This window comes from Scyliorhinus torazame, chromosome 25 (assembly GCF_047496885.1).
Source record: "Scyliorhinus torazame isolate Kashiwa2021f chromosome 25, sScyTor2.1, whole genome shotgun sequence".
In the NCBI taxonomy this organism is placed as follows: Eukaryota; Metazoa; Chordata; class Chondrichthyes; order Carcharhiniformes; family Scyliorhinidae; genus Scyliorhinus; species Scyliorhinus torazame.
Genome location: NC_092731.1, coordinates 34,928,225 through 34,955,982, shown reverse-complemented (window position 1 = coordinate 34,955,982; position 27,758 = coordinate 34,928,225). Strand labels below are relative to the sequence as shown.

Sequence of the window (27,758 nt, the reverse complement as noted above, 5' to 3'; positions counted from 1 at the left end):
CAAAATCATGAAGGAATTTGAAAATAAGGGGGTAAATTTTCTTTAAAAATCAAGACATCGCCCAGTAATTGATATCTGCCGGTGAGGGCCGAGGTAGACGCGAACTGGACATTTGATCTGAATTAGGGGCAGAGACAGAACTGAGCTGATGTTTTTATTTTCACCGTGGGCATGGGCAGCACGGTAGCTCAGTGGTTAGCACAGTTGCTTCACAGCTCCAGGGTACCAGGTTCGATTCCTGGCTTGGGTCACTGTCTGTGCGGAGTCTGCACGTTCTCCCCGTGGCTGCGTGGGTTTCCTCCGGGTGCTCCGGTTTCCTCCCACAGCCCAAAGATGTAGCAGGTTAGGTGGATTGGCAATTCTAAATTGCCCTTGGTGTCCAAAAAGATCAGGTTGGGTTATGGGGATAAAGGGGATGGTGTGAAGGTGTGGAGCTTGGGTAGAGTGCTCTTTCCAGGGGCTGGTGCAGACTTGATGGGCTGAATGGTCTCCTTTTGCACTGTAAATTCTATGATTCTATATACCCACCCTGCCCATGTAACTGTCTAATTGTTTTTTAAAGGACAAAATTATACCTTCCTCTCCCACTGCCTCTGCAGCTCGTTCCAGACACTCACCACCCTCTGTGTGCGGAAATTTCCCCTCTGGTCTCTTTTGTACCTCTCCCCTCTCACCTTAAACCTATGCCCTCTAGTTCTACACTCCTCTACCTTTGGGAAAAGATGTTGACTATCTAACTCATCTAGGCCTCTCATTATTTTATAGACCTCTATAAGATCACCCCTAAACCTTCTACACTCCAGGGAAAAAGTCCCAACCTATCCAGCCTCTCCTTATAACTCAGACCATCAAGTCCCGGTAGCATCCTCGTAATCTCTTCCGCACTCTTTCCAGTCTAACCATATCCTCCCTATAATAGGGTGACCAGAACTGAACACAGTATTCCATGTGTGGTCTTACCAAAGTCTTGTACAACTTCAACAAGACGTCCCCAGAAATAGACCAAAAACACTTTTAATTCACAATTATGGAAAGCACGGTTGGAAATGGAAGCAGATTGAATTGTAGTTTTCGTTAAGAAGAATTAGATAAATACTTGAAAGTGGCAAAAAAAAGAGCAAAGGGACTGAGACTAGTTAGAAAGTTCCTTCAGAGCGGCGAGGCAGATGATGGGTTGAATGGCCTTCTCCGCAGCTGCCTGATTAATGATTCGATTGTAATGAAATGACTGGACACACAAGCTTGGACTGCTGCTGATTACGGATTTTAGAAGATGTTCCGTTCCTCCTCTCCAAACAAATTTACACAAAAAGCTTTTTCTTTTAAACTCAGCTCGAGGGTGCAATTAAGAGCAAAGCTCGCGGCAGAGAAATGTGACATTTTAAACCACGTGCTTCCACAAGGTCGGATAAAACCCAGAACAGATGCGAAACAAAGAGTCTGCTATCAAACACGCAATTCATTTCCAGTTTGGGAAATCACGTGCTTCGGATCTTAAATCAGCTCCTAAAAACAATAAATGGGGTAGGACCTATCACGCAGTCTTCCCTCTAACCTTCAACCTAAGAGCTCCATTCGATCCCTGAACCCCGGCTCATAATGGCAAAGGAATCCCACCTATTGTCGTGCTCCAGGTTAGGATTGGCAATTGAGGCCTTCAGGCTGGGTTTACGGGGAGCAGGATTGGGCCTCGGAGGGCGGTCTTTCGAAGGGTCGGTGCAGATTCGATGGGCCGAATGGCTTCTTTCGGCGCTGTAAGGATTCTAGGACTCGTGTCACATCTACAGACGGAAAAGCTGGCTCCTCGGCCCAACTAGTTTACGCTCCGTGTGGCTCCTCCCACCGCTCAGAGCTAACCCCATCAACGTATCGCAAACTCAACTGAAACATACGGCGGATTCCCGAAAGCTGGGACAAGAACAGAAAACGCTGGAAATACTCAGCAGGCCAGGCAGCGTCGGGGGAGGGAGAATCCGAGTAGCGTTCCAGGTTGAGGATCTTTCATCAGAGGTTAGACTGTTCCAATGAAGGTTATCAACCAGAAATGTTGGGGCAGAATCTTCTGGTCCTGGGGGTGGTGAGCTTGGAGGCAAGGGAGCCATTTAATTCGGCAAGATAATGAGGCACCTCCAGAATTAAAGTTCTGGGGAGTGGGGGGTGGGGGGGGGGGAAGACCTGTGGTTGACATTCTCACCATCCACCCAGACCCTTAAGCAGCCTATTCATGACCTCTTAAGTGCCTCCTCCCAGCTCCAGCCAGGGTTCCCGATAGCTGGTAAGAGAGTGTGGGTCGCCTGCCCCCCCCCCAAAGTGTGGGGGGGGGGGGGGGGGGGGTGGGGGGGGGGGGGGGGGGGGGGGGGCCTTGATCAAAAGCACTCAGTTCCTAACCGAAGGCATCAGAGAGAGGTTTACCCACCAAGAATCACCCACTTTCCCTTGCTTCCGATAACCCTGGACTCTTCCCCCCCCCCCCCCCCCCCCCCCCCCACACGGCCTCACTCTCTTCTTCCCCCCCCCCCCCCACCCCAACGGCCTCACTCTCTCCCCCCCCCCACCCCAACGGCCCTCACTCTTCCCCCCCCACCCCAACTGCCTCACTCTCACCCCCCCCACCCCAACGGCCTCTCTCTCTTCCCCCCCCCCACCCCAGCGGCCTAACTCTCTTCCCCCCCCACCCCAACGGCCTCACTCTTCCCCCCCCCCCACCCCAACGGCCTCACTCTTCCCCCCCCCCTCCCCCACGGCCTCACTCTCCACCCCCCCCACCCCAACGGCCTAACTCTTTCTCTCCTCTCTCGCCCGCCCCCCCCCCACCCACCCGCCCACGGCCTCACTCACCCCAAGTCACGTATCTTTCCCCCGGGACTCCAGTGGGCTGTTCCACCAGCAGCCAAGGCCTCTTCCATGACACTGTCGATCACAGGAGCTGTCCGCTCCCGAGTGATCAGCTGCTCTGGGTGGGCAGTACTCCCATCTCTGCAAGCTGGATTCCAGAGGAAGACCCACTATGCTCCTCCAATTGGCACAAGACCCATTGGGACAGTGGGCCTTCCAAAAAAAAAAAAAAAAGAAAAGAGGCAGCGAGCACTGGTCTCCCAGGGAAGCCCTTCGCCGCCGAGATCCTCGCCACCAATAGATGATTTTGAGATATTAACAGGGAAAGACAGGGGAGATAAAAAATAAACTATTGCCACTGATTGGAGATTCGAAGACTAGGGGTAAAAAATTAGGGCCAGATTGTTCAGGAGAGAAGTTAGGAAGGACTTCTTCGCTCAAAGGGTGGTAGAAGTTTGGAACCTTGTCCCACAAACAGCAGTTGAAACTAGATCAGTTAATTTTAAATCCGAGATAGATGGATTTTTGTTAAGGAAAGTATTAAGGGATGTAGGCCAAAGGAAGATATATGGAGTTAGGCCACAGATTAGCCATTGAATGGCGGGACAGGCTTAAGGGGTCTGAATGGCCTGCTGCTATTCCTATGTTCCAGCATTTCTGGTCCCATCAATATACCCTTTGATTCCTTCCTCCCTTGTGTAAATATCTAGCTTCTCCGTAAATACACCCATTCGTCCCGAACTATAATAGCGGGTTCCACATTCTCGCCATGCTCTGGGTGATAGACGTTTCTATGGATTTCCCTATTGGGTTTATTAGTGACTCACATTTAAGTGGCTCCTTGCTTTAGGCACCTGCACAAAAGGTAAACTTACTCAGTAACTTTCAGGTCATCCTATCAGAAGAGAGAGAGACCCAGTCTGGTCAAACCTCCATGACAATAATGTTTTGGAACGATCCATGTTAATCTGATTTGCACAGAGATTAGCATGCACTGAAAATATAAGCTTCAAAACACAAATAGCTTCAATATTGCTGCCTTACAGAATCCTAAGACAGCTTGGCAAGACCTATTCCAGTCAGATTTGACCAGCGTCCTTATAATTCCCAAACGTTCAACAGGCGACAACGGAATCCCACTTACGGAGCATTGCATCCAATCGGACTAAGCAGGAGATGTAGTTGTCAAAGTCCATGTCTCCAGATTCGTTGGCGTATCGGCGATACAGCAGCCGATAAAGTTCAGGATTCAGAGGATATCCTGAGATAAGAGAGAAGGTTAAATTCCGTCAACGCCTGCGCTGTCTCCATGGGGAACGCTACATCCCTACACTTCAGAGTCACACCTTGGATCAGGTTACTCGTCACCGTTCACTGCTCTCTTCTGACGATTCTCTCTCGGGTACACCATCCCGTGATCCCGTGTCCACCTTCCCCCCAAACCCCCGACTCATGCACAATTCCATTTGGAAGTTTTTTTTTTTAAATATAAATTTCGAGTACCCAATTTTTTTTCCCCCCCCCAATTAAGAGGCAATTTGGCATGGCCAATCCACCTAACCTGCACATCTTTGGGTTGTGGGGGTGAGACCCACGCAGACACGGGGAGAATGTGCAAACTCCCACACGGACAGGGACCCGGGGCCAGGATTGAATCCGGCAGCAGTTGGCGGCACGGTAGCACAGTGGTTAGCACTGGTGCTTCACAGCTCCAGGGTCCCAGGTTCGATTCCCGGCTTGGGTCACTGTCTGTGCGGAGTCTGCACATTCTCCCCGTGTTGGCGTGGGTTTCCTCCGGGTGCTCCGGTTTCCTCCCACAGTTCCGAAAGACGTGCTGTTAGGTGAATTGGACATTCTGAATTCTCCCTCTGTGTACCCGAACAGGTGCCAGAATGTGGCGACTAGGGGCTTTTCACAGTAACTTCATTGCAGTGTTAATGTAAGCCGACTTGTGACAATAAAGATTATGAGCCACTCTGCCACCCCTCTCCATTTGGAAGTTGATGAGAGCAATGTCAGCTCCGAGTGGTATATTTTCTATCGCATTCAGCTGTCATTGGACTGTAGTCAGGAGCAAAAACATCCCCCAACTCGTCTTCTCCACAGCGTGGAGATCATTCACCGACCCACAACGTCCTGTCAGGGACAGCTCTTGGCATTCTCAGGCTGGGCATTTATTGATCATCCATTGGTTCCCTTGAGAAGCTGGCAGTGAACATAGGCCCACAGTTCTGTTACAGGAGGGAGTGCCAAGATTCTGAGCCAGCAAGAAAGAACGGCAATATATGTCCTTGTCAGAGTGGGGAGCGTCTGCTGCCCTCGATAGAGTGCAGATCTGGGAGGTGTTCTTGTAAAACATTGGCGAGCTTAGTTTTAAACCTCACAATGGCCATGGGAAGTTTTTAATAGAGTCTGTTAATTTATCATATGGGTATTCGAAACACCAATGTTTATCTTGAGCGCCAAGGATAGGGAGCACGCAGAATGGTTTCAAAGTAAAGGGAGTCTCAAATATCAATGCGATATTTCAATTGAAGGTGGACTGTCCATTTGATAACGCCACACTCACTTAACAAGGTCCCATTTGAGAGACGTTTAAGGATTAAGGCGCAGAGACATAATAAACCACCAGGCAGCACAGTGGTTAGCACTGCTGCCTCACAGCGCCAGGGTCCCGGGTTCGATTCCGACCTCGAGTCACTGTCTGTGCGGAGTCTGCACGCTCTCCCCATGTCTGCGTGGGTTTCCTCCGGGTGCTCCGGTTTCCTCCCACAGTCCAAAGATGTCAAGGTTAGGTTGCAACGATGGGGTGGGGGTGGGGGGTGGGGGTGGGGGGGGGGGGGTGGGGGGGGGGAACGGGCTTGGGAAGGGTGGTCTTTCGGAAGGCTGGCAGACACCAGACACGATGGGGCAAGTGGTGCCTCTGTGCACTGTAGCGAGTCTACGGTAAAACAGGCATTTTGCACTTGAAGGCGGATTCATCCGTGTTAAACAGGTGAAAAATGCTGCCAGACCTGCCCTGTCCGCCCCCCCCCCCACCCCCCCCCCCCAATCCGGGCAGGGCTGGCCAGGGTGCCAGGCCGATTGTATCACATGTTTCACCTGCAGCTTCGAACGCCCCAGGCAGTTCCTGGCTGTTAATTGTTCCTGATTTGTCAGCATCAAATCTTTTGTAGACAGCCTGTGAAGGGGAGTTGCACAGTTAGTTCAAACACCACACGCGGACAGAGCAAATAGTCCAAGGCACGGATTCAGCATAACAATTACATTATTCACCCTATAACGCACCTCAACTCAATGTCTACTCTTCGCGCATGACCACGATGAGCGGATATACATATCCCACCAGGGGCCCAGTGGACAGGCTGGGTAGAAATGTAGCTACACTTCTTCCCAGTAACCCAGAGATACTGGCCAGTGTTGGCAATGCAAGTACTTTCCCAGGATGGAAGCGAAGCTCATAGTTGTGAGAGATCCATATGGATGGCATTAATCAGGAATCATGCCACAAGGTACGTCACTTCCCCAAGGGGACCAGTGAGTGTAGGATTGTTAGAGCTCAGTGCTTGGAATCTACCCAGAGTCCAGGAGCGGGTGGCGACCTAATGGTAATATGACCAGACAAAGCAATCCAGAGGCCCAGGCTAATGGTCCAAGGTCACGGGTTCATATCCCACAACAGTAGGATGGTGGAATTTAAATTCAATTGAAAACTATAGAATTGAAAGCCTCAGTAAAGGTGATAATGTTGTTAAAAAACAATCCAGTTCACTCATGTCCCTTTAGGGAACAGGAGGGCAGCACAGTGGTTAGCACCGCTGCCGCACAGCGCAAAGGACACTGGTCCAATTCCAGCCTTGGGTGACTGTGTGGGTTTCCTCCGGGTGCCACGTGTCTGTGTGGGTTTCCTCCGGGTGCTCCGGTTTCCTCCTGCAGTCTAAAGATGTGCAGGGCTAGGTAGATTGGCCATGCTAAATTGCCTTTAGCGTCCAAAAAGGTGAGACGGGGTTCTCTTTCCAAGGGCCGGTGCAGACTCAATGGGCGGAATGGCCTCCTTCTGCACTGTAAATTCTATGATTCTGTGAAGAGAGGTGCCCTGAATTGAACACCATGCTCCAGTTGAGACTAACTCGGCATTTTCTAAAGGTTCCCCATGACCTTGCATATCTACTCTCTGCCCCGAGTTATGAAGCCCAGGATCCCTTGCACTTTATGGTCTCGTTCTGGACTACCGCCCCAGTCCCAGCAGCTTTTGGCTGGAAAGAGAATTCTGGATTCTTCACAGCACCAGGGTCCCAGGTTCGATTCCCCGCTGGGTCACTGTCTGTGTGGAGTTGGCATGTTCTCCCCGTGTCTGTGTGGGTTTCCTCCGGGTGCTCCGGTTTCCTCCCACAAGTCCCGAAAGACGTGCTGTTAGGTGAATTGGACATTCTGAATTCTCCCTCCGTGTACCCGAACAGGCGCCGGAGTCTAGCTTTGCTGATATATTGGCCTTTATACACCATTAAGCACTATGAATCAAGTTTGAGTCTAAATTCTTTTTCAAAACAAGGATTTTGCTACCCATTTGACGTGGAACATTCTGATACACGTGTCTTAGTGACACTGTCACAGTGCAACCAGGTCACAATGAGCCTGGGGGAGGCAATAACCCAGTATATACTGAGCCTAATACAGACACACATATCGATACGTACACATTCTACTCTGGCATATACATACCTGCCACATCTTAATCTTGTTCCAAAGGTATTTGAATTCTTCAAAGCCCAGCCTCCCAGTGCTGTCGGCCTGGACCATTCAGTTAAGGCAGTGTAACAAACTCAATCAAACACACACAAGGTTCAAACCAGCCTCACAAAAGAAAGATTTGCATTTACATAGGAACCTTAAAGTAGAAGGCCCCAAGTCGCTTCAGAGAATTGTCCGACCAAATTTGACAGCAAGTCACATGGGGACCACCTTAGGGACAGGTGACCAAAAACCAAGTGGAAGAGTTGGATCTTAAGGTGTGTTTTAAAGGGGGGGGAGAAAGTAGTAAAGGGTTTTCGGGAGAGATTTCCAGAACTTACCACCTAAGCGGTTGAAGACATAGCTGCTAATGGGGTGAGGAAAAGGAATTTGCAGGTGAGAATTGACGGAGCTCTCTAGTGGGATCGGACACAGAGCTGAGAGTGAGAATTTTAAATTTAAGGCGTCAATTGAGCAGGAGTCAATGGGTGCTCAAGAGGTCATTAGAAACATACCAGATGATTGCGGGCTCAGAGAAGATTACGGAGGGAAGGGAGGGCGAGGCTAGGAAGAGATTTGAAAACTAGGAGGAGAATTTTAAAAGAGAGACACTGCTTAACCAGTGTAGAGCAGCGAACAAGGAACTTGGTGCAAGATTAAGATATAGTTCATCCAAAGCTCTCTTGTCTAAAGCTCAAGAGGTCAGAACATGGAAGTATCAAAGACATGGATAGTGGTTTCGGAGATGAGCGGAGGTATGGGGGGATTGAGCGAGGTTAGTGATTGAAAAAGGCAGTGTTAGTGGCGGCTGAGATATGCTCATCATCTCGGGGCCAGACATGTCACCCCGATAGCAAACTGACCAATGGGCCTTGCACTGTTCCCAGGGCAAGGGATGGAGTTGGTAGGCAGAGGGAATAGAGTTTGGGACAAGGAACTTAAACAATAGCTTCAGGCTATTCAATATTTAATTGGAGGACATTTCTGCTCATCCAGCACTGGATGTTGGATAGGCCAATCTGACAGTTTAGCAACAGTGGAGGAGCGGCTGCTGAGGGAGAGCTAGGTGCCTTCGGCAAACATGGAAGCCAGGGTGTTTTTGAGGCGCGGCGATGAGAAATGGGAGGCGACCCAAGAAACAATGGCTCAGGACTGGGAAGCAAATTCTAGCAAAGCTCAGCGAACACAGGGGTGATGGCCAAACGGCATTTGGTACAACAGCACCTCAACAATTACAATGGGCGGCACGGTGGTTAGCACTGTTGCTTCACAGCGCCAGGGACCCGGGTTCGATTCCCAACTTGGGTCACTGTCTGTGCGGAGTCTGCACGTTCTCCCCGTGTCTGCACGGGTTTCCTCCGGGTGCTCCGGTTTCCCCCCACAAGTCCCGAGAGACGTAGTGTTAGGTGAAGTGGACATTCTGAATTCTCCCTCTGTGTACCTGAACAGGTGCCGGAAATTGGCGACTAGGGGCTTTTCACAGTAGCTTCATTACAGTGTTAATGGAAGCCTGCTTGTGACACTAATACAGATTAGTATTTTACAGGGAAGAATGGAATTGGATGAGTGAAAGTATTATACAGCAAGGTGGTGCAATAACCTGAAGGACGGCTGAGGAGGAGATGGGTTGGTTTCACATAAGCTGTCATTTGCTACTTGGGGAAAGTTTGGATACGTTCCCTCCAGTCACAACCCGCCACCCCCCTCTCCTGATGAAAGTCAACTAACCCAGAACCACACGAGCGATGGAGCATGGAATCATCCATCAGTATTCAGTGGGGGAAGAAAGGGCTGGGACATTAGGAACAGGTCGAGACCCTCAGCCAACTTTTGGGAGGCGAAAATTAGCTTTGCCTTTCACGGGAGGATACATCCATAACAGCAACCATACTGCGGCAGGACTCCAGGCTGAAGCCATCAGTCTGCAGGTCAGCATCTGTGCGAGAATAAAATATTCAGCGTCAAAATTAACACCAGGAATCGATTTCATCCAAAAACAACCAGGAAAGGATGGAATCAGAAATTGGCCAATCTCTCTCACCATCACCCCAGTCTCTGCGTGGAGGGGCTGGGTAAATTAGGTCCATATTCCCGGCACTTCTGAAGGATGAGAGGTGATTCTCATCGAACACTACAAGTTTCTCAAGGGGTTTGACAGGGTAGACGTGGAGATTGTTCCCAATAGCTGGGAAGCTAGGACGTGGGACCACATTCTCAGGATCAAGGGACAATCATTTAGGACTGAGATGAGGAGAAATTTTTTCCCTCAAAGGGATGTGAATATTTGGAATTCCTAACCCCAAGAGGATTGTGAATGCTCTTTCATTGAATAGATTTAAGACTGGGATAGGCTGATTTTTACTGACTAGGTTGGGGTTGAAGCCTAAGTTGAGTCATGATCGTATAGAATGGTCGAGCAGCTGGAAAGGCCGTAGGGTCTACTCTTCCACTCCTGCTTCTATCTTGGCCGGAATTCTCCAGCCATTGGGGTTCTCTTCTCCCGGTGGGATGGGATGGCTTCAATGGGAAATCCCATTGACAAGCGCTTCGCACTGTTGCTTCACAGTGCCAGGGACCTGGGTTCGGTTCCTGGCTTGGCACGTTCTTCCCGTGCCTGCGTGGGGTTTCCTCCGGGTGCTCCGGTTTCCTCCCACAGTCCAAAGATGTGCAGGTAAGGTGGATCGGCCTTGCTAAATTTTCCCTTCGTGTCCAAAGCGGAGGTGGGGTTATTGGGTGATAGGGATAGGGTGGAGGTGTGGGCTTAAGTAGGGTGCTCTTTCCCAGGGCTGGTGTAGACTCAATGGGCCGAATGGCCTCCTTCTGCACTGTAAATTCTATGATTCTATATATATTGTGTATCCCATCCTCTCTCTTCCTCTTAAGGATAGCGTGTGGAAGATGGTGATATACTGTGTGCCCCATCCCCTCTCTCTCACTCTGCTCCAACGAAAAAACCCGCCCACACTTCTAAACATTGTAATCCTCGGACATCTGTCAAAATACTCAATTGATTGCACAATTAGGGTTGCCAACTGAGATGAAATGTATTCCTGGAGGTTCCCATCACACGGCCTGCCCCCTCCATACTCCAGCCAATAGTCGGTCAACACATCCATCCTTATGACGATCGAGCTTCCTACGCCAATCGGAAGATAAAACACTCATTGTGCTCGACTATCATCCAAACAGCTTCCTCACCCCCACTGCCCTCCCCCAATGATCTTTCTCCAGGGTTCCACACGGTGGTGCCCTGGAGATGGATCCTCAATCCCTGGAGACTCCAGGCCAATTTTGCACAATAATGAGAACAATCATCGCTACAAAAGCAACAGGTTCGTATCATAACCGGCTTCGAACTGCAGGGGCCAACAGACTATAACCACATCCTCAATGTCTCAAACGTATTGCAGTTAATGAATTTGATACACAGTCACTGGACAGTGATATAGATTGTATTATTTGTATTTTGTCCAGTAAGGGTTACAAGTCTAGGTTAGTGTGTGTGTGTGTGTGTGTGTGTGTGTGTGTGTGTGTGTGTGTGTGTATAACTGCTGCAGTCATGTTTCTTAAAAATCCTGCAGATACTTCGGCTGCAGAGGTGCAATTAAAGCACCGTAAAAATGAAATCATCTTCCATTCCAACCATTTATATTGTTTATCTGAAGTAGGGCAAATGGGATTCTGTTCATATAATGAAGGTTCTCTGGGGATTAGATAATTAGGGACATTGCGTTTAGCTTTAAGATGATGATGTAGTCAATGGGAGGAGCCAGTGGCTGAAGAAGTCGGGTGTTGAGCTTTTGAGTTCAGTTTTCACCAGTCTGTGAACAGACTAGCAGTTTCTCCCAAAGCAGTTGAGTCAAAAAGATTCTGCCTGTGAAGAGAACAGCTTCTGAAAAGCCTGGCAGGTTAAAGAGCAGTTTGACACAGGCAGGAATCTGCAAGCTGGTTTCCTGAAAGATCGCTCTCTCTCAAAACACTTTATCCAAGACATCTCTTTAAAGTATTCCTGGGTTGGCTAATGAGTGAAAAGTGGATTTTGACCCGAGATGGCTTTTGCTGGAGTGGAGATAAAAGATAGAGGTTAGGAGTTAGTGTTTCTTTGTCATTGTTAAGCATTGTTTATCTGGTAATTCTAGGCTATTTTCTAATATGATGTTAAAGTTATTTTAATCTGTGTTAGTAATAAAGTTTGTTTTAATATACCATATCCCTATTTCTGTGTGAGGTTACTCCTGGGGCCAAGTATCCTTTCCTCACAGTCTTACAAAGTAAATAAAATACTGGGGTTTCTGTCCTGTATCCTAGCAGCTGCTGGGGTCTAGTCCAGGATCATAATAAGTGTCAATTAAAACCTACCAAAATCCCAACATAAGCTATGACCAATAGTTCTGCTTGATGATGTTGGTTGAGCAACAAATGCTGGCCAGAATGCCAAACCTTTAAATAATCAGGCTCTCCAATAATCTGAATAAAGTTAGTCTCTGTAATTGTGACCATGACAACGATCAGCGATTGTTGTAAAAACCCATCTAGTTCCTTCCCCTTTAGGGAAAGAAATCTGCCATCCTGACCCGGTCTGGCCTACAGGTGACTCCAGAACAAAGAACAAAGAAAGGTACAGCACAGGAACAGGTCTTTCGGCCCTCCAAGCCCGTGCCGACCATGCTGCCCGACTAAACTACAATCTTCTACACTTCCGGGGTCCGTATCCCTCTATTCCCATCCTATTCATGTATTTGTAAAGATGCCCCTTAAACGTCACTATCGTACCTGCTTCCACCACCTCCTCCGGCAGCGGGTTCCAGGCACCCTCCACCCTCGGTGTAAAAAACTTGCCTCGCACATCTCCTCTAAACCTTGCCCCTCACACCTTAAACCTATGTCCCCGAGTAATTGACTCTTCCACCCTGGGAAAAAGCTTCTGACTATCCACTCTGTCCATGCCCCTCATAATCTTGTAGACCTCTATCAGGTCGTCCCTCAACCTCCGTCGTTCCAGTGAGAACATAGCGAGTTTATCAAACCTCTCCTCCAGACCCAATCTCATTGATTCTTACAGACCTCTGGTGTGGCAAACCACTCGGATTGGAAACAGTTTATGGCCTTGCCAGCATCAAGAACAAACAAAAGATGGGAATTCGACATCTGACCTGAAGGACAACACCTGCAGGAAAAAAACGCAGCGCACCAAATGCAGCATAGAGTTACTAGAATAGACGGAGGGTTAGGCTACAGGGAGAGACTAAACAGACTATGGTTGCATTGGATTTAGGTTCATGGGGGATTTGATTAAAGTTTAAAAGATATTAAGGGGAACAGATGGAGAGAAGTTGTTTCAGCTTGTTGGGAAGTCGAGGACCAGGGGGCAACTGTCTTCGGAAATAAAAAGCAGACCTTTTAGGAATGGAATTGGAAAACAATTCTTCACAAAGGGTGGTACAAGTCTGCAACTCTCCTCCACAAATGATGCTAGATCAATTAGTAATTTTAGAACCAGGATAGGCAAGATTTGCATAAGCCCGATAGGTATGGTTCTGCAGTAATGCTTCACCCCACAAATTTCTGCTTCAGTCTCGAAAAGGCCACCATCTGAGCCACACGGAAACCCACTGGGTGTCACGGCAGCACAGTGGCTAGCACTGTTGCTTCACGGCGCCAGGGTCCCAGGTTCGATTCCCGGCTTGGGTCACTGTCTGTGCGGAGTCGGCACGTTCTCCCCGTGTCCGCGTGGGTTTCCTCCCACAAGTCCCGAAAGACGTGCCGTTAGGTGAATTGGACATTCTGAATTCTCCCGGTGTCCCCGAACAGGCGCCGGAGTGTGGCGACGAGGGGATTTTCACAGTAACTTCATTGCAGTGTTAACGAGACACTAATAAAGACTACACAAAGACCAATTTGACATTATCACATCATACGGAGGTGCAGCGACAAGGCCACGGAAATAAAACCACTACTTACGCCGGCACACAATTTTGTTGAGAATGTTCTTCAGCTCCAACGGACTCACCTCCATGTCCTGCAAAGAACCAGACCTTCTCTTAGATCACTGCACACCCCACTTATTCCAAGTGACTATCCCAATTCCCATTGCTTTGCAGGAGGAACACAAGGGTCGGGTGGCAAGAATTTCTCGGAACCCAGCATATCTCATTTTTTTCAACACTGAACAAATCAGGAGTATCCACCTTGGGATATCTTTGTTCTCTTCACCTCCCCACGGAAAAATAGATCAGGATCATTTCTCCCAGTCCTACAAGCTCCGGGTTTTCGGAGCGCAGCCCTTGGGCGCCATCTTGCTTCAGTGGCTGAACTTCAACCCTACACCTAATCTCGCATGTTTGCACCTTGACCTGTTCACCCTGACCACCACTCACCAGCCACAGGCACAATTTTGTCACTAGGGTGGATAGAGACAGTTCAATGCGGGGGCAGCACGGTAGCATTGTGGGTAGCACAATTGCTTCACAGCTCCAGGGTCCCAGGTTCGATTCTGGCTTGGGTCACTGTCAGCGCGGAGTCTGCACATCCGTGTGTGTGCGTGGGTTTCCTCCGGGTGCTCCGGTTTCCTCCCACAGTCCAAAGATGTGCAGGTTAGGTGGATTGGCCATGATAAATTGCCCTTAGTGTCCAAAATTGCCCTTAGTGTTGGGTGGGGTTACTGGGTTATGGGGATAGGTTGGAGGTGTTGACCTTGGGTAGGGTGCTCTTTCCAAGAGCCGGTGCATACTCGATGGGCCGAATGGCCTCCTTCTGCACTGTAAATTCTATGATAATCTATGATTTGTCAAGACGCCCCTTAAACGTCACTATCGTACCTGCTTCCACCACCTCCTCCAGCAGCGAGTTCCAGGCACCCACTACCCTCGGTGTAAAAAAACTTGCCTCGTACATCTCCTCTGAACCTGGCCCCTCTCACCTTAAACCTATACCCCCGAGTAATTGACTCTTCCAGCCTGGGAAAAAGCTTCTGACTATCCACTCTGTCTATGCCCCTCATAATTTTGTATACCTCTATCAGGTCTCCCCTCAACCTCAGTCGTTCCAGTGAGAACAAACAGAGTTTATTCAACCGCTCCTCACAGCTAATGCCCTCCATACCAGGCAACGCCCTGGTAACCCTCTTCTGTACCCTCTCTAAAGCCTCCACATCCTTCTGGAAGTGTGTGATGTTAATAACAAACAGCTGATCCTAACACAGCAGGTGGTGCGATTTGAATTCAATGGGGGGAAAAAAACTGGAATTAAGAGGGTAATGATGGCCAAGAACCCAGCCAGTGATGGCCACATCCCACCATGCAAGTTTTTAAAAACAGTTTGCCCTTTGAGATTTGAGACATTGCAATTGGTGTGTCAGAAGACAATAACCCAAAGCAGTGATCAGACAACCCTTTCCGTGGCTGTGTTCAGCAGCTGCGCAGGGTTTGTGACCACACCTCAATGAACAGATATTTCTGGTGACTCAGACACATCTCTCCAAAGTGCTGGAGACGCACTCCAGCAACATTCACCCCTCCCTTTATTAAGTGCTGGTTGTCGAACGCTTCAGAATTCATCAAAATATACTTAATAAAACAGAGGGGAGGGGCACCAACTGTGTCAGCTGCAGTGATTGACAGGAGTGGCTGTCCTATCAGAAGTCACCCACTGACTAACAGGAGAGGAGATGTGAATTGGACAGGGAGTCGTTCTCTGTCCAACAGCCCCTCAGCCTCACCCACTGTCTACGGGGAGATGGCAATGCCCGTGTTGGTGGTGCTGATCGGGGCACCCTTTGAAAATGGCGGCCCGATCTCAGAGGCGCCGGTCTCACCGGCGCGTTCAGCTCCCCAGCGAAGGAAACATTTCAAAGTGCGGGCTGTAGTGGGGACAAACTCCCCGAGGCCCCCCAAACATTTATTCAAGTGTGGGTGAATACTGGTGTGGATCCCACCCACAAATCCGGCGGGAATCACCCCGCCAAACACACCCAAAATGCCAATCATCTTTTGGGAGAACCTCGCCCTTGGTATCCAATACCTTCAGTTAACCGGAACTATTTGGGAGACTCCTCGGAATGCACGAACATAGTTCAGAACAGTTCACAAATACGCTAATAGGCACTATTAATGCTTACTTCGCCAGCCAGACTCTTAAAGATCTGCCGGAACTTTCTCTCCTCGTCGTTCTCGGAGGCCTCGATCTGCGAAACATGGCGGGGCTGCTCGGCCTACGGTGGAAAGGTCAACAGATTGTCAGAAAGGTCAACACAACAGACGAAATCACAGGCCCGTCACAGTGTCCAAACATTGCAGACCAGAACGTGGCAGAAAACGTACTTCCTTGCTGTCAATACTCAATTAGGTACCAGTTGTAGGTTTTATTTTATAAAGAAATCCTTCGGAAATTTACTTCCCAGGCCTGGGACGTGTGATTGGCAACTCGGATTCAATATCTTCCTCAAGGCTATTGCATGACCTGATCCAAATAAAGTTTTTTTGTTTTTTTTAAACTTGCCTCATTTTGATAACAAGTGTTCAAAAGGGAACCCTGCGGGCGGGAACCCTGCGGGCGCGGGGGGCGGGAACCCTGCGGGCGGGAGCCCTGCGGGCGCGGCGGGCGGGAGCCCTGCGGGCGCGGCGGGCGGGAGCCCTGCGGGCGCGGCGGGCGGGAGCCCTGCGGGCGCGGCGGGCGGGAGCCCTGCGGGCGCGGCGGGCGGGAGCCCGGCGGGCGCGGCGGGCGGGAGCCCGGCGGGCGCGGCGGGCGGGAGCCCGGCGGGCGCGGCGGGCGGGAGCCCGGCGGGCGCGGCGGGCGGAAGCGCGGCGGGCGGGAGAACGGCGGGCGGGAGAACGGCGGGCGCGGCGGGCGGGCGCGGCGGACGGGAACCCGGCGGGCGGGAGCCCGGCGGGCGCGGGGGGCGGGAGCCCGGCGGGCGCGGGGGGCGGGAGCCCGGCGGGCGCGGGGGGCGGGAGCCCGGCGGGCGCGGGGGGCGGGAGCCCGGCGGGCGCGGGGGGCGGGAGCCCGGCGGGCGCGGGGGGCGGGAGCCCGGCGGGCGCGGGGGGCGGGAGCCCGGCGGGCGCGGGGGGCGGGAGCCCGGCGGGCGCGGGGGGCGGGAGCCCGGCGGGCGCGGGGGGCGGGAGCCCGGCGGGCGCGGGGGGCGGGAGCCCGGCGGGCGCGGGGGGCGGGAGCCCGGCGGGCGCGGGGGGCGGGAGCCCGGCGGGCGCGGGGGGCGGGAGCCCGGCGGGCGCGGGGGGCGGGAGCCCGGCGGGCGCGGGGGCGGGAGCCCGGCGGGCGCGGGGGGCGGGAGCCCGGCGGGCGCGGGGGGCGGGAGCCCGGCTGGCGCGGGGGGCGGGAGCCCGGCGGGCGCGGGGGGCGGGAGCCCGGCGGGCGCGGGGGGCGGGAGCCCGGCGGGCGCGGGGGGCGGGAGCCCGGCGGGCGGGAGACCGGCGGGCGCGGGGGGCGGGAGACCGGCGGGCGCGGGGGGGCGGGAGACCGGCGGGCGCGGGGGGGCGGGAGACCGGCGGGCGCAGCGGGCGGGAACCCTGCGGTCTCCTAGCCGCATATTTCTCGGCGATGTGCCATTAGCTGGAAGAGATGCTCTCTTCCCGCCGCTTGTCAATGGGATTTCCCGTTGAAGCCACCCTGCGCCACCGGGAAACACGCGGGCAGGGGTGAGCTACCAGCGGGAACTGAGAGTCCTGCACCTGGAGAATTCCCGCCGATAACTACCAATGACATTCAAGCAGAGCCACATTTCGCCTTTAAAGATTTACAGACTCGCCAGGAGAGAGAGGGCGAAAGAGGATTCTACGGAGTGGGTTGGGATGGTGTGGAATTATGAGATATAAATCCTATTTTCCATTGGAGAGTGGAGCACAGTTGGGACAAAGGGCGGCCCAGTGGTTAGCACTGTTGCCTCACCGCACCAGGGACCCGGGTTCCATTACGGCCTCGGGTGACTGTCTGTGCGGAGTCTGCACGTTCTCCCAGTGTGCGCGTGGGTTTCCTCCGGGTGCTCCGGTTTCCTCCCACAGTCCAAAGATGTGCAGGTTAGGTGGATTGGCCATGATAAATTGCTGCTTAGTTTCCAAAGATGTGCAGTTTAAGGTGGGGTTACAGGGATTGGGCAGGGGAGTGGGTCTGGGTAGGGTGCCCTTTCAGAGGGCGGTTCAGACTTGATGGGCTGAATGGCCTCCTTCAGAACTGTAAAGATTTTATTGTTCTAATGTTTAAAGGCAGAAACAAAGGAAGCAATGCTAATAGTCAGTCTGTGATGTTATATTGGAACATTATAACCCAGGGGGCAGCCATTTCAGTGCCTCATGCTTGTGTCAGCATTTTGGAAGAGCAGATTAATCACACTCCTTTGCACTTTCTCCATAGTTTTGGAATTTTTTTTTGAAGTGGCTTCCCTGTCAAACAGCACTTTCGAAATCATAGCACGGAATTATTTCAAAATGCCTTGCACCTCAATCTGCTCTTGCCAACTACCTAAAGTCTGCAAATTCTTGATTACTAGCTGCGTCCGGTGTAAAATTGGTAGCACAGTGGTTAGCACTGCTGCCGCACTGTGCCATGAACCCGGATTAGATTCCAGCCTCAGGTGACTGTGCGGAGTTTGCCCGTTCTCCCCGTGTCTGCGCGTTTCCTCCGGGTGCTCCGGTTTCCTCCCACAGTCCAAAGATGTGCAGGTTAGGTGGATTGGTCATGCTAAACTGCCCCGTAGTGTCCAGGGATGTAGAGGTTAGGTGGGGTTATGGGATAGGGCGGGCGAGTGGGTCTGGGTTTGGAACTCTTACAGAGAGTCAATGTTGACTCTGAAAGGCCTCCTTCTGCACGGTTGGGATTCTACGGAAAATAGATTTCCCTTCATATTCCAAAGTTTAACCTTCCCTGCTTCCAAAATAATCCCAGCGTCTCCAAGTAACTAATGTCCCTTATTCCCAGCATTATGTCCCTTACTCCCAGCATTATTCCCAGAAGGAAATAAAAATCTTGGGAACTATAGTGGAGTCTCTCCAGCATTACTTTTTTAAAATAAATTTTTAGAGTTCCCAATTTTTTTTTTCTCCCCCAATTAAGGGGCAATTTAGTGTGGCCAATCCACCTACCCTGCACATCTTTGGGTTGTGGGGGCGAAACCCACGCAGACACGGGGAGAATGTGCAAACTCCACACAGACAGCGACCCAGAGCCGGGATCGAACCCGGGTCCTCAGCGCCGCAGTCCCAGTGCTAACCACTGTGCCACATGCCGCCCGCCTCTCCGGCATTGCCGACCGGGATTCCTGACATGGTGCTTATCAGCGCTTTCCCTTCTCTCGATCCTGAGAAGTATTGAATCTCTTTCTGGAGATTTCGTCTGCAGGCTGCTAACCAAACCAACACAAGATGTCACTGGGGACCCCATGCAATTTCTAGATTTTCCCCATCTGTGGTAGGATTCACTCAAATCGTAGAATCCCTATAGTGTGGAGGGAGGCCATTCCGCCCCTCTGAAAGAGCATCCTACCTAGCCCCACTCCCCATAATCCCTTAACCCCCATCTAACCTTTTGGACACCAGGGGGCAATTTAGTATGGACAATCCCACCTAACCTGCACATCTTTGGACTGTGGGAGGAAACCGGAGCACCCGGAAGAAACCCACGCAGGCACAGGGAGAACGTGCAAACTCCACACGGTCACCCGAGACCAGAATCAAACCGGAGGTTACCCACTGTGCCACCATTCCCAGGATGGTAGAGGCAAGTGAAAGCACGAGTGGTGCCACGCTGGCAACAGATGCGCCAGTGCCCTCCACTGCGCATGAACCCTTCTGGAGACTGACCTTCACTGCGGCAGCGAAACAGGCATTCCGAAAAATCCCGACGCCGTTCCCACTTGTTTCAGCATCACAATTTCCCGAGGCCACTAACTCACTTGGGAGACGGGCACTGGTTAGAATCCGACCAACTCCACCCATGGGCTACATGGCTGAGCATGGACAGTCAACGTTGGCCGCATTAGTGAACACTTGGCACCGGGGCAGGAAGCAGAGAAATAACAACCCTGGCTGACGTTCCTCACGGCCGAGAGCAGCTCTGACAATTTTCTAAAAAGCTCCGATCAGGAGCAGGATCGGACGCCATAACGAACTTGAATTTAAATCAACTTAAAACAGTAGTAAAGATTTGGGATACTCACTGGTCCAGTTGACATTTGTCTGGAGGGCAGAATGTGGGAAAGAAGAAGAAACAGTATATATTTAAATGCTGCATATATTAAACACATTTAAATATGCAAATGTTACAGATTTACATACAATATTGAATGCAAAAACCGGTCATTTAATAGTGATAGAAAACAAAAACAACATCAGCAAGTCTGACAGCATCGGTGGTGAGAGAGAACGGAGCTAATGTTTCCAGTCTGGATAGCTCTTTGTCAATCTAATAAAAATAATCACTTATTATTAGGCTTCAATTAAGTTATTGTGAAAAGTCCCTAGCCGCCACATTCCGGCACCTGTTCGGGGAGGCCGGTACGGGAATTGAACCGTGCTGACCTTGTTCTGCATTACAAGCCAGCTGTTAAGCCCACTGTGCTAAACCAGTCCCAATCTATCCGGATAGGTATCGGGCTGGTTTAGCTCAGTGGGCTAGATAGCTGCTGGTTTGTGTTGCAGAACAAGGCCAGCAGCGAGGGTTCAATTCCCATACCAGCTTACCTGAACAGGCGCCGGAATGTGGAGACTAGGGGCTTTTCACAGTAACTTCATACTTTTGACAATAGAAGGTTATTATTATTATTATACTATTGTGATTACATCTTTCACGATCTTCTCCTTCATGTATTTAACATCTCAAAGCACCGAATGCAAACATCCTGCATATTTACGATGGCCTTAAATCATCGGTTTTCCCAACAAATACACTAATCTCAAATGCACAATTGCTGATTTTCGGAGGGGGGTGAAACTGCTCTAAAATGTTGAGTTCGGTTCACTTTTTATTTTTAGAATTAGTTCATGGGATGTGGGCGTGGCTGGTTAGGCCAGCACATATTGTCCATCCCCAATGGCCTTTGTTCGGAGGGAGTCACATGTAGGCCAGACCAGGTAAGGATGGCAGATTTCCCTCCCTTCGTGAACCAGATGGGTTTTTTTAAAACGACAAATAGGTTAGACTTTTAACTCCAGATTTTTAAGGAACTCCAATTTGACCATCCGCCATGGTGGGGTTCGAACCCGGGTCCCCAGAGCGTTACCCTGGGTCTCTACGTTACCACTCCAGTGATAACGCCACTTCACACCGACCACCTCACCTGAACTGTATAGAAAGGGTGCAAGACCTAATCAGGAAAGATACCTGACACAGGATGGTTAGATCAATGGGTTAGCATCAAGCCCATCTCCTGTGCTCTGATACACCAAACGTTTGGGGCAGCACGGTAACACAAGTGGATAGCACTGTGGCTTCACAGCGCCAGGTTCGATCCCCCGCTGGGTCACTGTCTGTGCGGAGTCTGCATGTTCTCCCCGTGGGTTTCCTCCGGGCGCTCCGGTTTCCTCCCACAGTCCAAAGACGTGCAGGTTAGGTGGATTGGCCGCCTGCACCGGCCCTTTGAAACAGCACCTTACTCATGTCCACTCCCCCACCCTCTCCCAATAACGCCTTAACCTAATCTTTTGAACACCAAGGAACAATTGATCGTGGCCAATCCACCCAACCTGCACATCTTTGGACTGTGGGGGGAAAACCGGAGCACCCGGAGGAAACCCACGCAGACACGGGGAGAACGTGCCGACTCCAGACAGTGACCCAAGCCGGGAATCGAACCCGAGACCCTGCCACCGTGAGGCAGCAGTGCTAACCACCGTGCCAGCAGGATTCGCCAGTTCCCTCAAGTCACGTCATTTCTCACTGGCGTGCCATTGGCTGGCTGCATGATTCGCTACTCCCGCCATTTGTCAATGGGATTTCCTATCGAAGCCGGTTCGGGTGCCCGGAAACCGGTGGGCGGGGCTGCACGGCCAGCGGTAACAGGGAATCCCAACGGCCGGAGAATCCCGGCCACTGTTACAAACGGAGGGCATTCCAATATAGAATTTGTGGCTGTCGCAGGTTTAACTGCAACAATAGCTACACGAGAATGTGACTCTTGGTACTTCAACTGGCGTGGGATTGGATTAACAAAACCTCCTTGGGCCCACTCCAGAGATTGCTAGTCCCTTCATAAATTGTATATATTTCTACAAGATCCTCCCTCATTCTTCTACAAATCTGCAGCCTCTCAGCACCAGGGACCCGAGCTCAATTCCAGCCTCGGGTGACTGTCTGCGTGGAGTTTGCACGTTCTCCCCGTGCCTGCGTGGGTTTCCTCCAACAGTCCAAAGATGTGCAGGTTAGGTGGATTGGCCATTCTGAATTACCCCTTGGGTGTTCAGGGGTGAGGTTAGGTGGGGTTGTGTTGGTCGGGAGGGGGAGTGGGTCTAGGCAGTGTGCTCTTTCAGAGGGTCGGTGCAGACATGATGGGCTGAATGGCTTCCTTCTGCACTGTCGGGATTCTATGATTCCCTACTATTTTGAAAATCAGGTGATTTATTCCTCAGCCAACATCACTAAATGGATTCCATATTGCTGTGAATTCTCAGTCACATTCACCCATCAAATGACTTAGACTTCAACAGTACCCAACCCATAGGTAGACTCTCTGGAGACTGACAAAGGCATGTTTATTCATTCTTCCATCCGCTTGTGATGAATTCAATTCATTGTGTCCCAGAGGGCTAAATTAGCAGTCTCTGATTGTAATAATTAAGGTACAGGGTGTTCCAATGTGTCACATTGGTTCCCATGAGTAACAAGGGTGGTGCCCTGAGCATTCTGATTGGTCCCCAGATCAAGGTCAGTGCTCAGCAGTTGGTAGTCGATCATTTTCGGGAGAGAGAGAGAATCAGGAGCATGGGCAGGAAGCCCCAGGCAGACAAAACACTGGTGTGTGCTTGAGGTACTGGGAGAAGGGCTGAGGGGAAGCCCTGGAGAGTCACACACACACACACACACACAGCTGGATACAGGGAGACAGGAGTGCAGAGAAACTCAAGAGGGGGTAGTGTCAGCTCAATGAAACTACCGCCTATCGAACAGATGAATTCATGTCAGTTAAGTAGCGGCTGATTTGCAGACTCCGGAATCCAGGGAGAAGGAATCTCGAGGGCCAAGATGGAGACCCTGGGAGGTGGGCCATTGTTAATGGCATCGGAGTGGGAGCAATATTCAGAGAGTGTCCCAAGGAGCGATGTTCAAAAGGTGGGAGATCGGAAACCATTGTGAGAAAGAGGACATTTCAGTGAGATTGTTTCAACTCATTTACTGATGTCTGGGTGGGTGAGAAATCCATGGACTCTGCCTTGGTTGCATCGGTCATTTACTCTGTAGTGTGGTGGGTTTGACCACAAGTTAGTTTGTTAATTCACGTGAACCGCATACGTACCCTGAATGCTAGAGTATAAGATACAAATTATTTTTACCTTTCAGAATTAGGGAGAGGTTTTTGATTTATTTAAACCTGGTGGAATAACTTAGAATGGCTTAGAATCCATACAGTGCAGGAGGCCATTCTGCCCATCCAGTCTGCACTGGCCTTACCAAGAGCACCATAACTAGACCCCCTCCCCCACCCTGTCCTCCTAACCTCCACATCTTTGGACACTAAGGAGCAATTTTACCATGGCCAATCCATCTTTGGACTGTGGGAGGAAACCGGAGCACCCGGAGGAAACCCACGCAGCCACGGGGAGAACGTGCAAACTCCACACAGACAGTCACCCGAGGCCGGAATCGATCCCGGGTCCCTGGCGCTGTGAGGCAGCAGTGCTAACCACTCTGCCACCGTGCTGCCCCAGCTAGAGGCCCTCTTACAAAAGCAGGTGTCTCGAATCTCAACCGTCATCTACTTTAAACAAAACGTTAGTGGTCCCTAACCGGACATTCCCCCACATCCTGGGGTCTGGCCAAGGGTCCTTGAAGACACTGCGTGCTGCAAATGTAACTTCGTATCCAGAGTTGGGACAGTTTGGCAGTGATTTACAGGAGGTTCTCGCAAAGGAAATTGACAAACATTTTCTAAATCTGCATGGCTCCCTCACAAAGCCAAACTGATTAGACAAGCGAAGCCGTGGGCATTTAAAAGGATGCATTAGCAACACATGGAAATTGACCTAAACTAATGGATTCTTTGCCGGGGGAACAATGATGGAAATTTGAATAGTGCCGTTTCAAACCCGCAGCTGACACTGTCCCAGAGTTTCACTCCTGGCTCCCTGAATCCAGCTGTGTATGACTTCCCAGCAGTGTGATGTAACTTAGCCAAGGGAAGGGCTCTGCAGCTAATTACAATGAAATGCAGAAAAACCAATCCTGGTGAAAGCCACACCTGTTGATAAGGGGCCCGAACAATGATTTTGCACACACCTTGGCACAGGTATTCCAGGGAGCAAGGTGCACAAGACAGCACCTTTCCTGCCAATTTCATCACTTCCCATCATTGAGCCCTCCATGTTCACGCACGCTACCCTCCAAATGATTATTTTCCGATCATGGAACCCACAAAGCGGCAGGCGGATTTCATCCGAGCCCCCAACAGGGGAACGTTTACTCCCCAGTAGAAGCAATTGCCTAGGAGCGGTCACTCGATAGCGGGCAGGAACTTTGGCTGAATTCCCACCCTCTCTGGGGGCCCCGAAGCCACCCAAGCAAAGATCAGCTTGTGCGAGACAGGAAATAGTCCTGGGGGAACTTGGAGTGAGCCACTGGCAATGCTATCCTCCCCTTCCCTGGATTTCACCCCACAATCTATTAATCTATCAGGTAGTGTGGCCCCCCACATTCCTTCAGTGTAGCTCTGTATCCAATCGTCAGGAAGTATAAAAATCTCCAAGTTTTACAGTAACAAAAAGACTAAAAGCAATATGGTCCAAACTCACTATTTAGTCGGCAACTTACACTCTGAACGACATACAAGAAAGTTCCGTTTAGCTTAACAGATACTCTCCTGCTAGTTACACTCTACACTGTCCCTCAAGTTAACACTTCATTCTCCAAGAATCAGTCCCAAATTACCCTCAACGCCGTAGAGCTTGCTGCCTTTATTTTCCGAGCTGGATGACTTTTTTTCAATTTAGAGTGCCCAATTCTTTTTTTTCCCCAATTAAGGGGCAATTTAGTGCGGCCAATTCACCTACCCTGCACATCTTTTTGGGTTGTGGGGGGTGAGACCCACACAGACACGGGGAGATTGTGCCAACTCCACACGGACAGTGACCCTGGGCTGGGATCGAACCCGGGTCCTCGGCGGCACTGTGCTGCCCTGATCCGGGTGCCTTCTAACCCCAAAATGACTGTGGCTGTGATGGGTACGCTGGAGATTCCTTCTCTCTAACCTAAGATAGGAAAATCTTGCAACGTTCGATTCCTGGCTTGGGTCACTGTCTGTGCGGAGTCTGCACGTTCTCCCCGTGTCTGCGTGGGTTTCCTTCGGATGCTCTAGTTTCCTCCCACAAATCCTGAAAGACGAGTTTATTAGGTGAATTGGACATTCTGAATTCTCCCTCGGTGTACCCGAACAGGCGCCGGAGTGTGGAGACTAGAGGATTTTCACAGTAACTTCATTGCAGTCCAAAGACGTGCAGGTTAGATGGATTGACCATAGTAAATTGCCCTTGGTGACCAAAAAGGTTAGGAAGGATTATTGGGTTACCGGGATAGGGTGGAAGTGAGGGCTTAAGTGGGTCGATGCAGACTCGATGGGCCAAATGGCCTCCTTTTGGGCTGTATGTTCTATGTAATGTAAGCCCATTTGCGACAATAAAGTTTATTATTATAACAAGAGTGTCAGGGGCTTTTCAAAGTAACTTCATTGCAATGTTAATGTACACTTACTTGCGACAATAAAGATTATCAGATGGTCACCATTTCACATGGCCTGGTGACCATACTGCCTCAGGAAACTAAGGAAATTCAGCATGTCCACATTGACTCTTACCAACTTTTACAGATGCACCATAGAAAGCATCCTATCGGGCTGCATCACAGCCTGGTATGGCAACTGCTCGGCCCAGGACCGCAAGAAACTTCAGAGAGTCGTGAACACCGCCCAGTCCATCACACGAACCTGCCTCCCACCCATTGACTCCATCTACACCTCCCGCTGCCTGGGGAAAGCGGGCAGCATAATCAAAGACCCCTCCCACCCGGCTTACTCACTCTTCCAACTTCTTCCATCAAGCAGGAGATACAGAAGTCTGAGAACACGCACGAACAGACTCAAAAACAGCTTCTTCCCCGCTGTCACCAGACTCCTAAATGACCCTCATATGGACTGACCTCATTAACACTGCACCCTGTATGCTTCATCCGATGCCAGTGTTATGTAGTTACATTGTATATGTTGTGTTGCCCTATTATGTATTTTCTTTTATTCCCTTTTCTTCTCATGTACTTAATGATCTGTTGAGCTGCTCGCAGAAAAATACTTTTCACTGTACCTCGGTACGCGTGACAATAAACAAATCCAATCCAATCCCAAAGCAATTGGGTTGAGGCGAGTTTGGATTTCAACAGGAAATGGTTTGGCAAAATGAAAGGTTCGGATTTGCAAGTGAACCCAAGCGACAGGGGGAGGTGCTGTATCTCAGTCCCACCCAGTGTAAACCTCGCTGCCAAACTGTCCCATGTTCAGGCACACTCAGGGTGCCAAATAAAATCGGTGTTGTATGACACCTAATCGTCCCGGGGGCGGGGGTGGGGGGGTCCTTCAAAAGCTGGGTTTGAAGTCCAGGATATTTCGAACCATTTGAATAACTTGTTCAGCAACCCTTTTTGCGAAAGTGGGCGATGAATCCGGACCTGGAACCGCGCCCCGGGAGGAGCCAGTGAAACTGGGACGCGGATTGATACAAACGGGAGTTTCAGTAACACACAAACAAGTTAGAATGAGCCAAAGGGAGACATTTAGTTCAAAGTTAAACTCTAAAATTATCATATTTTACAAAATAACCATCACAAAATGGTGAAGAGGGAAGACATGATCTGGAAGGGGGGGGGGGGGGGGGGGGGGGGGGGGAGGCGCTGTCACATTTTTAAATCCCAAGACTTAACTTTTTTACATCTCAAAAATCTAAACAAGATGTTGTTACTTACCCGATAACACCGACGAGTCCCTGCAGCAGTTGGCCGGCCATGCCGCTGCCTCCTGCTGCTCCCAAAAACTTCTGAAGGCCGAACATGGTGAATGTGGAAATTTACACGGGATGAAAGGAAAAGCTGAGAGAGAGAGAGAGACAGAATCAAACGGAGAGCGATTCAGAGATCAGATCCTCATCAGTTTCAGGGGCCCGACTCTTGGATACAATGTTACAATTCCGTCAGTTTCAGGAGCCTCGACCCCCGATACAATGTTACAATCGTGTCAATTTCAGGCCTGGCTCCTGGATACAATGTTACAATCGCGTCAATTTCAGGCCTGGCTCCTGGATACAATGTTACAATCGCGTCAATTTCAGGCCTGGCTCCTGGATACAATGTTACAATCGCGTCAATTTCAACCCTGGCTCCTGGATACAATGTTACAATCGTGTCAATTTCAGTCCTGGATACAATGTTACAATCGCGTCAATTTCAGTCCTGGATACAATGTTACAATCGTGTCAATTTCAGGCCTGGCTCCTGGATACAATGTTACAATCGCGTCAATTTCAGGCCTGGCTCCTGGATACAACGTTACAATCGCGTCAGTTATAATGTTTCCGAGAACTCTAAAAACAAATCCCCCTCCCCCCTCAGTTCGACAGAATGTTGGTGTTGGGAATGTTCCCGAAGGATCTCTCCTTACCGACAGGGATCCGGCTGGAAGCAAATGGCGCAGTGTCTCGGTCGCTGCAACCGGATTTGTGCTGGAAAAGCTGCCAGTCCGGTTCTGCTGCCTGTCCCCACCCTCTGACTGTTGCTTGGCATGGTCACCGCCGGGTCCTAATGCACCTCGGTGCAGCCTTTGGACAACATGCGAGAGGAAGGATTGCATTTGAACCTCAATCACATCTCATGGAGTGATTACACCTAATGCCATCGAGCGATCAAGATTTGCTCTTTTTAATTGCCTTACCTCAACTCTCAAAGCATTTCAATATTTTAGAATGATTTCAGGGGCTGTGGGAGTCGCTGCCATTTGGTGC

At 50.7% G+C, this 27,758-nt stretch overlaps 1 protein-coding gene across 1 annotated transcript; it reads right to left on the bottom strand.

Annotated features, from left to right (window-relative positions):
• Positions 1–3,935: 3,935 nt before the first annotated feature.
• LOC140402479 (calpain small subunit 1-like) lies at positions 3,936–27,539 on the bottom strand. The gene is made up of 9 exons (XM_072490299.1): positions 27,419–27,539; positions 26,728–26,850; positions 19,730–19,748; positions 15,683–15,775; positions 13,528–13,585; positions 9,438–9,502; positions 7,558–7,626; positions 5,938–6,016; positions 3,936–4,096 (listed from the first exon to the last, which is right to left on the bottom strand). The coding sequence occupies exons 2-9, from the start codon at positions 26,811–26,813 to the stop codon at positions 3,951–3,953; spliced, it is 615 nt and encodes a 204-aa protein (XP_072346400.1). The 5' UTR covers positions 26,814–26,850; positions 27,419–27,539; the 3' UTR covers positions 3,936–3,950.
• Positions 27,540–27,758: the final 219 nt, after the last annotated feature.

Coding starts and splice junctions, on each gene's coding strand:
- LOC140402479 (XM_072490299.1), bottom strand. CDS start 26,813: ATGTTCGGCCTTCAGAAGTTTTTGGGAGCAGCAGGAGGCAGCGGCATG. Junction 7,627..9,437: donor GTATGGTTGCTGTTATGGAT/GTATCCTCCCGT, acceptor TGAATGGTCCAG/GCCGACAGCACTGGGAGGCT. Junction 4,097..5,937: donor TGGGGCGTTCGAAGCTGCAG/GTGAAACATGTG, acceptor CTCTTATCTCAG/GATATCCTCTGAATCCTGAA.